General features: G+C 39.7%; 1 protein-coding gene across 1 annotated transcript in view; it reads left to right on the top strand.

Annotated features, from left to right (window-relative positions):
* Nucleotides 1-14,758, top strand: part of hydin (HYDIN axonemal central pair apparatus protein) — a 62,296-nt gene that overhangs the window by 11,597 nt on the left and 35,941 nt on the right. Inside the window, exons 8-23 of the mRNA XM_026366147.1 lie at nt 3,566-3,767; nt 4,035-4,197; nt 4,924-5,023; nt 6,140-6,258; nt 7,526-7,749; nt 7,944-8,011; nt 8,164-8,405; nt 8,602-8,702; nt 9,455-9,590; nt 9,995-10,159; nt 10,296-10,448; nt 13,251-13,489; nt 13,580-13,877; nt 13,979-14,122; nt 14,215-14,358; nt 14,498-14,590. Coding sequence (XP_026221932.1) covers nt 3,566-3,767; nt 4,035-4,197; nt 4,924-5,023; nt 6,140-6,258; nt 7,526-7,749; nt 7,944-8,011; nt 8,164-8,405; nt 8,602-8,702; nt 9,455-9,590; nt 9,995-10,159; nt 10,296-10,448; nt 13,251-13,489; nt 13,580-13,877; nt 13,979-14,122; nt 14,215-14,358; nt 14,498-14,590 — 2,591 coding nt within the window. The remainder of the gene's footprint in view (nt 1-3,565; nt 3,768-4,034; nt 4,198-4,923; nt 5,024-6,139; nt 6,259-7,525; nt 7,750-7,943; nt 8,012-8,163; nt 8,406-8,601; nt 8,703-9,454; nt 9,591-9,994; nt 10,160-10,295; nt 10,449-13,250; nt 13,490-13,579; nt 13,878-13,978; nt 14,123-14,214; nt 14,359-14,497; nt 14,591-14,758) is intronic.

The raw sequence follows: 14,758 nt of genomic DNA, 5'->3' as shown, positions 1-14,758 counted from the left end.
TATGGTAAGGCCTTTTCTTACAATATGCAACTTTTAATCAAGCTACCATAAGACTTGAAATCAAGCCACTTCTCTCAGCCCTGCCCTGATACACTTATTATCATATTAAATTAAATAAGAATAAATAAATCAGTAAATCAGTTCCATGAGTGTCAGTCTCATCCTAAACCCAGTATTTTCTGTAACTTAGGGGAAACATGTCTTGAATGTTTTCAGCTGTATTCATTTAATTTGTACAACTGCCTTTTTATTGTGTAATCAGTGCCAGCACAGTTGAGCAGACTGTAAATGGTTCAGTCAAAGATGCTTTCAGAAGCCTTTGTGATTATGTTATTGTTATGCTCTTTATGGCTAATGTCCATTCAAAATGGTCCTTAACAAGTTTACTCTTACAGCACCTGTCCTGACGTCTTTGCACTGATAGCCAGTACAAGCAAAGAGTGATTTCTGAATCCTCCTTCTAACTTGGGGTCTTCAGACATTTTCAGTTTTATTACTTCATGGACTCCATCACATTTTTCATTATGGCATTTTTCTCTTAATGTTATTCATTTAACTTTTCCTACAGTAGATGCAATAAGAAGTATTAGGATTACACTCTCTGTCTATGCAAATTAAACAGGTTGTGATGTGAGATATGACTTTTTACTGGGTAACTGTTAAAGCAGTTCTACTTAACTTTTAGTGTACTGCTCAGTATGAACCCTTTATTTCATATCTTATTATTTCATGAGTGGAGTCCTGTTGTTATGTTAACATTGTTACCTGTCTGTTTGGAGTTCTACAGTATCTGCATATTTGTATTTGTACACGTGAAGTCTCTTATGTGGAGCAAGACACACACCAAAGGTGACGAGTGAACTAGTTTGTGTATTGTTTCTGTCATCATCTTTGCTGTGTGTTGAGTAAGACACACTAAGTCATTTGGCTCCATGGCAGCCAATCAGTAAGGAGGGAACTCCTGGGCTGAGTATGTGTTTGTGTGTACTACTTCTATTGTGAGGACAGAAATCACCTTCCTCATGGGGACCAGGTGCTGGTTAGGAGCATGTATGTCATCAGTCAACAGTGTTGGCTTGGGGCTGTTGTTCAATTTCACTAATTCTACATTTCCTAACTTATGCCGCTTATGTTATGTCTCAGCCTGCTCATGTTGCAGCACCACTCACCTTCATATCCAAGCTCTACAATTCCTCTGATTAGGAAAGATCCACTCAATTCAACAAATGAACTTTTATTTTTCAGCTCTGGTATTTGGCTCAAGAATCTCTTGCAATATGAGATATTTCAGGTTAAAATACAGATGGTTTTTCTTTGTCACAATGGGCAAGCATCTTTTTGGGGTGGATCAGGTGATAAAGCAGGTTGTCCAACCTATCTAAGTCTTTGGGAATGGTACCCCCCCCTCCCCCAAAACATGAATACATTTGTAAAAAACAAAAGAAAAACCTAATAAAAAAAGGTTTTGGCTATACCTAATTGTTACATGATTCTGAGTATGACAAGTGAATTGGCACGATTGATATTGTTTAATTAATGCCGGTAGCAGTAATCAACATTAATAGTAACTAATAATCAGTGGAAGTTGTTTACAGTCAAATCTATGAGTCAAGAGCAGGATTTAATTCCTCATCATGCAGAGCAACTATCAATCTTTCAACAAATGGGCCTTTCATTGAACAAATCTGCATATCAGAGCAATTGTCCCAGTGTGCTTGTACCAAATGATGACATGGGAAAATAAATTTACAAGTAAGAAGTAATACATTGCAAGTGCTCATGATGGCTAAACACAAGCTTTGAAAAGCACAACAGTCACAGTAAAATGGAAAACTCCATTGGACTGTTTGCAGATGAGAAAATGCTCCACATCTCTTTGATCTCAGTTTTAATTTGTAATATTTTTTTGACCAAGGCACCTGTTCACACTGTCTCCAGGGATATGTTTTGACTAACTGCAGAAAACACAGAGAAGAACCCTGTAGAGTACAGAGCCCAAATTCATCAATTCAATTTAGAATTAAGACTTTTCCTCGTACTGTATCCAAGTGTGTGTATGTGCGTGTCTGCTGGGTTGGACTTGTGCTGGATATTTGTACTTGTTTGTAAATGTAGCCTCTGCGGGAATACTATTAGAAATAATCGCAGAATAAGCAATGTTTTTCTACAGCTCGAAAGCTTCAGTCCTTCTGATTTGAATGTAAACAAACATTGACTACATTTCCATAAGACCTTGTTCTTGGTGGCTTTATACAAAACTCAGTTTTGCATCTTATTTCTGTTGCTTGTTATTGTTGCTCTCCCCTCACTGTTGGAAGTGTGCATGCTGTGATGATGGCCTTTTTTTCTACCACAGAGACTCATTAGAAATCTTACTGTATTAACCATTAAGGACTTTGTCTCTTGAGGCTTATGGTTTTCAACGTTTACCCCAGAGAACCACACTTTTGTTTTGTCTTTTGCTGGGAAATCATATGTCATAATTTAAAGCTTTCATATTTATTTCAGCCTGATGTATTTCACATTGCTGCAACTGAAAAAAGGCTTTGGCAGCATAATAAAGTAAGTTGTTTTGGATGCCAGTTTTCCAGGATATTTTGAGACCCATTTTAATCTCTCTACGATGCTCCTTTTGATCCAGATCCAGTCTTTTAAAGCTAGACTCTGCAGTGTGTCCTTGACTCTACTGTGGTTTTCTCCTCTATTCCCTGTCACATTAGGCGTAGGACTCCCTGGAGAGCAGCAATGAGTGGATAGGATGCTGTGGTGCTGGGCAGCTCCAGTTGAGTGCTATATGTATAATAGACCAGTGTGTAACTATTTTTCCCCCATGCAGGGATTTTTTCTTTTTCAATTAGGACCAGTGAACTGGTTTGGGAAATGGTGAGAAAACAGAACTTTTTTTGTTTATGGTTAAATTATACCTTACTGGTTAACTGCAGTAGATAGCCATGGTTGTCTTTTCTTGTGAGGTTGCAGATCATTCAGTCTGTCAAATCAGTAAAAAAAAACACTCACACACATGCAAAAAGTCATATTCTTTAGAACTGCAAAAATTGGGCACTTTCAGAGACCCTGTTTTTACAAGGATCTGCAGTGCAATCCTCATCTCAAGCATTTTTACCTATTCAGTTTTATAAATACAAGTAAAAATAAATGCAGTTGAAGATCACATGGCAGTTTAATCTGATTGGTGGGATACAGTTTTGGGCCTTTTCAGTATCACCTAATTAGTTTAATTTGGTTGTGTGCTATAATAGATATTGTATGAAACTGCAATAAATATAATGCACTTTCAAAATGCAGAAGGGACATACATGGATTGTCTTAAAATCTGTTCCTGTTTGGACATAAAGACATAGTACATGTGCTCATATATTAATAACAGGTCAGTTAACAAGTCAAGAATACGGTTCACTATTTTGACACACATCCTCCTTCAGCGAAGATTCATTTCAAGATTCTAAGGGGTCTGTTGATACCAAAGGGAAATTGCTTCGTCGTGTTACAGCAGTTGTCTGCTGTCTGTGCTTGTACATACTGTTTTTGCATGTCCTCTGCTCAGGTGAAGATGTGTACATCAGCTTGTATGGGGCTTGTGAGGAACTGAATGTCCATCTTGATCCTGAATCTGTGGTGCTGAAGAACACTTACATCTCTCTGGCCAGTGTTCACACAGTCTCCCTCACCAACACGAGTGATATCCCACTTCAGTACCGATGGTCAACCTGGTCGAGCCAGGAAGACGAGGACCAGGGTATATTAAGGTACATGCACACAACACAGTTACAGTAATGTGTCTATGAATAAAGACATTTTGTCGTATGTAGGTGCTCCCCATCTTTCCTTCTTGTAGTAAGTAGAGTTACCTGATGTGTTTCTTTTTTTTACTAAAGCATGTGTAGCCAGAAATAGCCCAGGTGTCCTTTGTTTCTGTCAACATGTCTTTGTTCATCTCTCCATTTCTCTTTTTCATACCGACCCCTTCATTTCTCATTGCCTGCCTCCCACCAAACCTCCCTCCTTCTCTCTAGGGAAAGCTCTGGGCTTCAGCAGAAGGAGGAGAAGTGTGACTCTGACCCCACAACTATCCATCGCCACCCACTGTTGTCCAGAGCCATCCAGGAACACACAGGCCAGCCTACAAAGGACCACCTGCTGGCCTTTTTACATAGCTGCATAGCAGTGGAACCAGTGGTGTGTTTTAATAGTCTTTACTTCTTGCAGTGTGGTGGCTGTCAGAACAAAAATTAGTTCAGAAAAACTGATCAGATCTGGGGTTTGGTGTATCACAGAGAGTTAAGATTCAACTCTGCTGTTTGCTTGCACATCCAGTCTGACTCCTCAGTGACAGCAGGGTCGCAGGCTGGGACATTCTGGCTAGGGACCTTTAGGTAGCATGACCTGTTCTGACACCACAAAGGCCCTTTTCTGCCAGTGTCTCCTCTGCTCAACTCAGCCAGGCTCCCTGGACAGAGGGGGAGAGGAGACAGACAAGAGACAGAGAGGGCAGGGAAAAGAAAAAGTAGAGGGAGAGAGAGTAAACAGTCTGTTAGCCAGTCACAACAAAAACTTTGAGAGTGTTGTTAATATTATTGTATGTAGAGTTAAGCATGACTTCCACTTAGTTTGGATCTGTAGTTTGTAGTATCTACTCTTAAGTTAATGCATTTTTATGATAAAAAATCTAAAAAATATGAACTGAATTAGAAAATTATGAAATTATTCTAGAGCTTACTACTAGTTTTTGTTACCTGCTGTATATTTTTCTAGGTTTCATCCAAAGACTTTCCCATCTGGTCTAGGCACCCTATCAAGCTGCCAGAGACATAAACTCTTAATACCCTCTTTTGTTGTAAATTTGCATTTACAGTGTGTGCATATCTGCTTTCAGTATAATTTATTCCTTGTTTTATGACTTAGGAGGGTGAAATATGGCCCAGCACCACAGCACACTTCAAGATTGTTTTTAAGCCAGAGGAGGCCAAGCTTTACCAGCAAACCATATATTGCGATGTCACAGGTCAGTGTCTAGCTATATAATATACTCATTTAGGGTTTCACACACACCACACCACAGTAGTTCATGTATTTTTACAATACAGAGTATTACTAAAGCTATCTTTAAATGTAGACTTGGGTTTGTGTGTGGGTGACATTTGAGATCAAATATTGACAAGTTACGAGTGTGTATTAAGGCATTTTTGTTTGTTAAACCAAACCCTTAGTAACAGAGAATAACTTGTTTGTTCTTCAACACCTCAGCATTGATTTTTATAACAACCTCAAGCAGACTGCACACCCCTGCTTTAAATCAATAGCTTTGGCTTTTTCATAAAAGATCCTCCTTCCCTCAGTGGGATGTGCCTCAGTGCAGACAAAGGTTAGAAAGACAAGTCTGGGTAGCAAACTATGTCGGTCTGTTTGCTTATTGTGAGTGGACAATTGCTCTTCTCTGCTGTGTCTCTTTTATGCTCTCTTCTCATGTAGTGTATGGTCTCCACAATCAAACTAGGTTGAAAGGCCACAAACGAACCCCAAAATCTACCTAAATGCTTTAACCACTGGAGGACTCATTGCTACTTTATCTTGTTTCCACATTAGACATTTTAATTCAGTCATGAGGAGCCAATATAATCACCTCATCCCAGTGGCAGTAAAAGGCTGTTGGCAAATTTGCATGTGGCTTTTATGTGTGTCTTCTGAGCCGGAGACCAGATTTACATTAATTTCCATGTTTTCTGAGGCAGGTGATGACCTGACCACCACAGGTCAATGACAGCCGAACTGGGGACTACTGTATCCTGATTCCTCACTTTGCAAAAGCTTACTAAGCAAAACTCAAGGAAAGACCTCCAATGCCCTTTAATAAGTTCAGAGAGAAAAGTAGAACAAGACTGTGGCCTAGAATGTGTTTGACAAGTATTTAGATTACAAATTCTAATTCTCCTGTGTAAAAGCAGGGTTGATATGTTCACATATGCTCAGTACTGACAGGCAGCTTTTCTCATTTGTATGTATTTGTGTTATTGCACTTCATATCTCCTTGTTTCCTTTGCTTAGACCCACCATGTCTGTTTGTTTCCCCCTATTTAACTGTTATAAATCTTCGTCTATGTATGACTGTGTCTGCATGTAGGCCGTGAATCTCGACTACCTCTCACAATCAAGGGTGAGGGCATGGGACCTAAGCTCCAGCTCAACTATAGCCTGATGGATATGAAGAATGTGTTCATTGGTGATAAAAACTGTTATGAGGTAAGAAAAGTTAAGGCAAACTGCACGGTTCAGAACAGCGTCCCTTCAGAAAAGTATCAGCTAGACATAACAGTAATATGGGTAGCACTAGTCTAGTATTCCAACTAGGCTATTACATGTAAGGTAAAAACCTTATAAATATTATAGGTATTATTCATTTTCATTCATTAATTTGCTGAGAGGTCAACGACACAGTGGGTGGATGTGAACTTCAATGTGATGTAATGTGTGTATATTCTAATATAGCTGTACAATAATTTCTCTCTGTGAAGCTTGTGGTGCCATTGTGTTCATGCTGTTTTGCTAATGGACTATTCAACAAAATTGTATATTAATATTCTGTGCCCTGTCTGGTGGGCTGAAACATAGCAAGAAAAAAATGTATTTTGCATTTTGTTTGTTTTTGCCAGTAATTTTACAGCGATACACTGTGCACTGTATCTTTGTTTTTTGACTGAATATATGTCTTGTAACTATTACCTGTTCCAACAAGACTAAGTAGATCTGTGAGGCTGTACTCAGTTTGAGTTTTAACCTTGAAGTTGGCACTAGTAGTCAGAAGATGACCAAAGTCTGTAAGGATTATCCTCTGGGTACCATGGATGTCTGTACAGCTACATATAGGCAGACATGTAGGCTACACCCAATGGTATACAGTGGCAGGAAAAAGTGTGTGAACCTTTTGGAATTTCATGGTTTTCTGCAATTTGTCAAAAGAAGTGGTCTGATCTTCATCTAAGTCAAGACTATAATGTGCCAAAAGTAATAACACAAAAAATAAATTGTTTTAACACCATCCAGTTATTAATTCCAAGGGTTCATATAGTTTTTCCACTAGTACTATGAGGTTTTTATGGTTTTTATTGATATAGACATGAAAGATCTTTTTTTTTTTTTGGCATTATCATTTCAGGCACACCATATTTGCGAATACTCACTTAGATAAAGATCAGATCACGTTTTATGATGAATTATTGCAGACACCACCAAATTCCAAAAGGTTCACATTCTTCTTCTTGCCATAATAATTGTTTTTAGATAATACTGTCTAGAAGTGTCAGACCCACAGACTGAGATACCAACCCCTCATCTTTTTAGTAATGTAATAAATTCGTTAGCTGTTTTCAAAATTAAAATATGGCCCTAGAATGCTGTTTGCATTGTTATATTTTTATAATAATGATGATTATGATGATGATCGGACACATAAAAGAAAACAACACGTCTTGTGAGTGTTTAATGAGTGGAACCATGTTTTGTTGTCCAGGTGCAGGTGTCAAACAGAGGGTTGATTGATGCCCCTTTCAGGCTGTCAAGCCCTGACACGTCTTTTGGCCGCTGTTTCTCCTTCAGTCCTGATGAAGGTGTTGTTCCCTCAGGGGCCTGCCAGATTGTGGAAGTCACCTTTCACAGTGACATCTTGGGAACTTTTTCTGAGGACTTGTTACTAACTGTCACAGGACAGCCTCAACCACTTACCTTGACCTTCAGGTAGGGTTAAATCACATTGAACATTGAAATGTATCCTATCAAATACTGTAGAATCGTCTAGACTTAAAAGTGGTCCCGGTGTCACTAATATAAGAAGTCCCTATCTGCTTTCTTTCCCAGGAGTTATTTAAGAATCGGTTAGCTTGCGGTTAAATAATGTTTCTCATGGCTCATGTTTTATTCTTGTGTTTTAGGGGTTGTGTCATTGGTCCCACGTTTCATTTCAACGTCTCAGAGCTCAATTTTGGAGATGTAGCCTTTGGTGGGTTCAAATATTTTCCTAGGCCTCTTTATTTTTAAGTTGCTGCTTAAAATATGTTATACTCCAGAGCATCACGTTCAACACTTCAGTACTATGTTCCACCATTATTTGATTTTTGTTTCCATTCTTTTTGTCTCGATCTCTCTCTGCAGGTTTTCCACTAACATTAATTTGTACCCTCTTTAACACTTCATTTGTGCCTATGACATTTTCCCTGCGTGTTCTGGGAGATGGGTTGGGGTCTCCCAGCATTACCAGTGCCAAACAGGTGTCTGATATGTCCAGGAACAACTGGCAAGGCAGTGTGGCCAGAGATGTTCACACTCGGCCAGTGGAGTTCACTGTCAATCCTGCTGCAGGTCTTGTGCGTGCCATGTCAGATATCACCATTAAGGTAAAAAACAAAGAAACAAACAAATGCAGCAACGCTGTGATAGCAGTGTCAGTAGCAGTTTTTATTAATTACCATTCACCATTAATTATTATGATTATTGCTGTTTTCAAAGCAATAATTGTGTTCTTCCAAAGCTCGTTCTACTACACATGTAGAAACCATCTTAAAATACCTAACCAAAGTATTTTAAATGCAGGTGACCCTGTGCTCCAACACAGTCAAGCGATACAGACTGGCTCTGGTGGTGGATGTTGAGGGTGTCGGAAAGGAGATCATGACTTTGCCTATCAATGCCAGGTCAACCACAAGTACACACGTGAACACCCACACAAACTCACACACTCTGCAAACATAGTCAAACATCAGTTGAAGTTTTGTGGTGTCTTGCAGCAAAATAATTTAATTAAGTTTGCCATTGCACATTAAGGCCACAGACAGAGATAATTGGGTCAGTTTCTCTGTAGTTTTTCTCTTGGGCCATAAAACTGTTTGATCTTTTCAATTTTGAAAAGATGCTTCATAAAAAATGAATAAATAAAAACGAATCACCATTCCCCTGTCCTGGTATAATCGCATATATTCTCTTCTGCAATGATAAAGGACACAGATGTAACACAGCTATGTCACAGGATGTCTTCACACAGCAGCAGTCTATGCACCTAACCTTATACTTTCTTTTAGAGGGTTTTTATGGCAGTAACCTCTGCTGTGCTTCTTGCTGTCTCTGATGCCTTGACAAGCTGTGAATATGGTCCATTGAACTTCCATACAGGTGTCGCCAAATAAGTGGAGATTGTGTTAAATATTCACAATCTAATTTGCATAACAATACATTTGAATGTCATCTGCACCATAACTCAGAATAGGGCAATAATAATCTGACTTCCTCACGGCAGTCACCGTCATTGTAAATGTATGAATCTGTTCTAATGAACAGATTGCACTTTTGGCATTATGCTATGCAATTACTGTTTTGGGTTCATAAATAAGCCTCAGACCTCAGATTCACCATCTCTATCAGGCACTGCCATTTGTCTCTCTGTTGACAGGTGTGTTGTTCCTGAGATTGTGGTGGAGATGCCAGTATTGGACTTTAAAAGGTGTTTCCTCAATTACCCATATCATCAGCAAGTGCGACTGACCAACCCCAGCACTCTGCCTGCCTGCTATGGCGTGCTTGACCAAGTAAAGTACATCACTGCAGCATCTAAAAAAACTAGTTTAAACATTACACATCACAGTTTTACAAGGATAATGGGCAGAACTATGTCTTTTTTGGGGTCAGTGGCTTGAAGCAGACATGAAACTGACTTTTTAATTAAATACATTTTTAATGTATTATTTAATGCACCTGCTGTAGCATTTATCACTGAATATTATTACCATCTGAGACCAATCAATCAGGTCTAAATACTGTAGCTACAAGCAAAGTACAAATTAACCATCACAATGAGTTTTTTTTGTAATGCAACGTGCTCTGCCAATACATTTACCTTACACGTACAGTAACACAGCTAAGTGCTACAACCACAAATAGGTTAATGTACATCTGAATTAAAAGCATCATTTCTATGTGTCAAACCTTTCAGGAAATTGAGGAAAGTCCGTCACTGTTTTTTGGAAGCTCCACACCCAGAGGTGTGATTCTTCCTCACAGTTCAGAGGAGGTTCCTGTCTTCGTGCTTGCTAAGGCTGTTGGAAAGCTGCATCACAATCTACGCATTGCTGTGTTTGGCAGCGTACAGCCACCGCTGGTCAGTTATTGTGTCCATGCTTTTGAGTCTGAATATCTGTGCTCTTGCAAGTTGACTCCGATGTGCATGTTGTAACCCTAACACAATGCTTTCTGTCTAAATTTTTCTTTACTCCCTCTCACTTGTTCTGTTCTAGGAAGTGATCTTGTCTTGTATTGGACAGGGTCCAGTAGTGCATATTCAGAGCCCACAGCTGGACTTTGGCAAAGTCCCCGTTCTGACGGATATTACCAGAACCCTGCACCTGTTAAATCAGTCACCTATTCCAGCCCACTTTACTGCTTGCATGGTACAAATACACGCTAACACACACTCGCCCCTGAACATGCATACTTTATTAAAGATGCACATACTACATATAGATTGCACTTTGTAATGAGAATACAATTATCATGAACAAAGTAACTTTACTATATCATCAGATCTAGTAACAGAATGTTACCAGTGTTTCAGATCATATGGTAATGTAACTAATAGCAATGCAATCTAATTTTAGTTCTGTAACTAATACGTGTGCAGCTATCTACCCATGCACCAGCTAGATTAGAAATGTTCTGTCTGTATTCCTGTGCTCCTGTGACTAATTCATTTTGAGTCTAATTGGATATGTCACAATAGGTTCAGTACCTTGTTAGCTTTTGAAATAATTAGTTGCCGGTTCAGTTTCCCCCCTACTACTGCCAAATAAGCGATTTCCCTGTGAGTGGTTCTCTTTCCACTCTGATTATAAAGCAGTCAGATGTTGACACTTTGTCAATTCAGAATGATGCAGGTGAGCATGGGCCGGGGGCTGTGTTAAATCCAGATCATCCTCCTGTTTCTGCTTTTTGCAACATTTTATGCACAAAGCGTTTTAATGTCCACAATACAATGTTCAGAGTTTAGCTGTTTTCTTCTCTTACACTTTATGCTTACACCTCTGATTTTCAGCATGAGAGACCATGCTTTTTTATTCTTTTATAAAGACTACATTGAATAGTTGTGTTCTACCTTTTTTATTTATCAAGCTTGCTCAGTGTAAATTAAACTCTGACCCAGCCAAAGATCAACAATTCATCATATTCAGTGTTTCACCTGCCTCCTCCAAGCCCCTTCTCCCTGTGCATTGCCTTATCAGCATTGCCTGATATCTTCTGTGAACAAACTTGTGACCAGGACCATCGCTCATCGCTTCCAATGCAGCAACAGACATGACTGTGCATGCACACAAATTCAAACACACAGGCAACCCCAATGTAACTGCAGTTGTGTGACCCTATTCCACTGTTGAGGGAAAGAGTTTCTCCCCTGAACTCTCAGGCATCAATCGATGCAGATTCTCCTGGAATTACATTACATTTCACTCAATAGCCTGGCAGAGAGAGGCGCAAATGGACCTGATGACAGAGATTGTGGAGATATCGTGAAAGGTTTCCACACTTCCTTGTGACTGTTTCTGAGAAATTAACTACAACAATAACTATTCATCCTTAACCCAAACAAGACTTTCATAAATTGTATACAGTATGAAAATTATCTAGATGGAGTGTGCAATGTGAAGAATGGTGTCTAAAACACTAGACTTATTAACATATTTACAATATGTTTGCATAGAGAAAACAGTTGTTGGACTATATCAGAGGTACAGAGTGAGAAATAGAAACAAATAAACGGTACTTAAATGCTCTAAATGGTATGGACAAAACACACCTTGCTCACCACTTTCTGCATTTTTTATGGATTTTATACTTTTTTGTCTTTTTGGTTGGCATGCAGACACATGTTATTGTGCTGTTTAATATTTGACGGGACAACTGTCTGCAGTGGTCACTGCAGCACCAATGCAGATTTATGCAGTTTGATGTACTGTTAATAGCTGTGCAGCTTACAGCTCGGATTTGGATCCAGAACATCTCTGACTTGTACTGCATTCAAAAGCAATCAATGCTAATCAAGCTGTGGGATGCAGCAGGTTTGATGTGATTATTGAGATTCCAGTCGTCTTGCTCCTCTCTCCAGGGACACAGCCTCCCCCTCCTACTCTTTCTTCTCTTCTAAATCTACCCACCCCTTTATCGTGATCACGCAAATATCGACCAGCTCCAAGTTCGCTTTCAACAGCTCCTTTACCTGATCACACAAACGCTGAGAAGGTGATCTATGCCCCCCAAAGTCACCCACTGGTCAAGTGTTGCCTGCTTATGTGAGGAATTCTTCTTCAAACTCTTGTTTCCCACAGGGTTTTCTGTAAGCAAGTGGCTTTGAACAGAGACATCAAACTAAATCTTCAGATTTTATTTGTCCAGTATGACTTTTAGCACAGTCCAAACTTCAGTAAGGGTCACAAATACCGATTGCAGTATTGAGTGAGTCATTTACCCAATGATCAACAATCTACTATGTTGTCCTATAGGCAGTGAAAGTGCTCAGGCTTCATTGCATCTGTAAGACGCTTATTCTCAAAATCCCAATTAAAAGTTTATGTCCCAACCATTGATCAACAGAGAAGCTGTATAGAACATTGATTGTGGTCCTGACCACTGCTCTATACAGTACAGTGAGCGCGGTGAAGGGCTATCTGTTTTGATGAAAGACTGGAGACGGACATAAGATTTACACCTGTTTTTTTTATTACAGTGGACTTTATTCAAATAAAAGCAATCGAACAATCTACAGAGCTGGGATATGGAATGGATGATGGGTTTGTCCTCCATCACTCTTTAATGCTTACATTAAAAGGGGTGCTTTTGTATGGCTTTTGTGTTTTTAAACATATTACAACATACTCATCTCAACTTGTGTTGGACTATAATCTACCCATTATCCTAATCATGTTAATGATTGTCTTTTATCTTAATTATGTCAGGCAGTGATCCACTACTCTACTTATACTTCTAGTATCTCATGTCACACAATAATGTTGATGTGATTAAGCAGCTATTTTTTACATGTATTTAGCTTTCAAGGTGCATCCATAGAAAATGACTAAATGGCTTATAGAGTACGGTCAGAGGAAAGTACCCGCACATATTTTTATAGATTGCATTTCAGCCATGGAAGCTGCTGTTGTGTCCCTGTTGTTAGCAAAAACTTTCTGTTTTTGTGTCCTCAGAACAATAGAAAGTCATTTTGGCGTGTTGAGCCCAGTGAGGGGGAAGTGCCATCAGAGAGCCAAATAGAGCTGAAGGTGGTGGCACACCTGAAGGACATGCTCCACTTCCAAGACAGGCTGGAAGTGTCCATCCTAGACAGTCAAACATATACTGTCCCTCTGTCTGCCACAGGCACTGGCACCACAATTGTCAGTGACAGGCCTTTTGCTCCAAGCCTTGACTTAGGAACACACTTCAGGTAGAATAAAAGACATTCTCATTAATAACGTTTAGAAGTGAAACTCTAGTACTGACTCACCTCTGTGCTGCCCTCTGTGTGTCCTGTAAGCCATGGATCATGCCAGTATCACTTCAAGCTCACCAATCACGGCCAACGTGTGCACCGGATGTACTGGGGGGTTGACGGCTTCTTGCCCTCCACAAAATCCCGCAAGGGTGACAGTTTGTCTAGAGGAACATTATTGCCCTCCATCTCTGCTCCCAGAAAAAAAGTTAGTCCAGGACGTGGATCTTTCCCCTCCTCCAGCAGAGAGAAGCCTGTGTTCAGCCTCACCCCCACTCGAGTGGAGCTTTTTCCAGGCTACTCCGTTGACATGGTACTCATGGGAACTTCAGACTCCCCCAAGGTGAAACTCAAGCTCTTGAGAATTTTATGGACACAGCATGTATGTGTTTATTTTATGCATGTCACAGTGCATGAACAGCACCAGTCTTCTTGTCCTTCCAGGTTGTACAGGAGCGTCTGGTGTGCCGTGGCATTGTGGGTGACCAGGGCTATTACGAGCACATCATGTCTGCAGATGTTACCTGTCGTTTTGTGGCTCCTGTGCTTAGCATTTCCTCCAATCGCCTGAACTTCTACATAGAGAAAGTTGGTCAAAGGATCATAAATTATATTTCTCCATCTTTATACACTAAAGTTATAGTGCTGAAATATTCTTGTTGCTTGCATATGTCTTAAAGGTCTCAGGAAAGAGTCTAAAGCCCCTTTATGAGAAACTGGTCTTGAAGAATGTGTCAGCTCTGTCTCTATCAATGGAGCTCTCTCTTGTAGAGCCATTCTCTCTGTGTGAGGCCCCAAAAGCCCATAGCTCAGCCACCACTAAGGTAATGTACTACTTCTATGTGACTCCAGATTATAATGGGCTGTTGTATGCAAGGTGCAGAACCATTCTCATATTTAGTTTATTTATTTTAGCTTTGTTGGCATATTATATTTTGTAAGTACTGTATGTCTTATTTCCAGTCCATGATTTTGGATGACGGAAAGCAGGCTGAGTTGTGGGTATGCTTTAACCCTGCTTACTGTCAGGACCGGGTGTCACGGGTCGTGAACGAGGTAACAGTGATGGATTGTTTAAAACATTTCTTATTCTGTATAATGAATTCCATTTTGATCAGGGTAATATAAAGGTAAACCTGTATAATGTACAGTACTGTACTGCTATTTCTCCCACAGTGCTACAATGTAAAATACCAGTGCTACCCTTATACACTGTAATTCATG

The sequence above is a fragment of the Anabas testudineus genome, chromosome 6 (assembly GCF_900324465.2).
Source record: "Anabas testudineus chromosome 6, fAnaTes1.2, whole genome shotgun sequence".
In the NCBI taxonomy this organism is placed as follows: Eukaryota; Metazoa; Chordata; class Actinopteri; order Anabantiformes; family Anabantidae; genus Anabas; species Anabas testudineus.
Note: the sequence above shows the minus strand (reverse complement) of the source record. Positions and strands in the feature narration are given on the sequence as shown.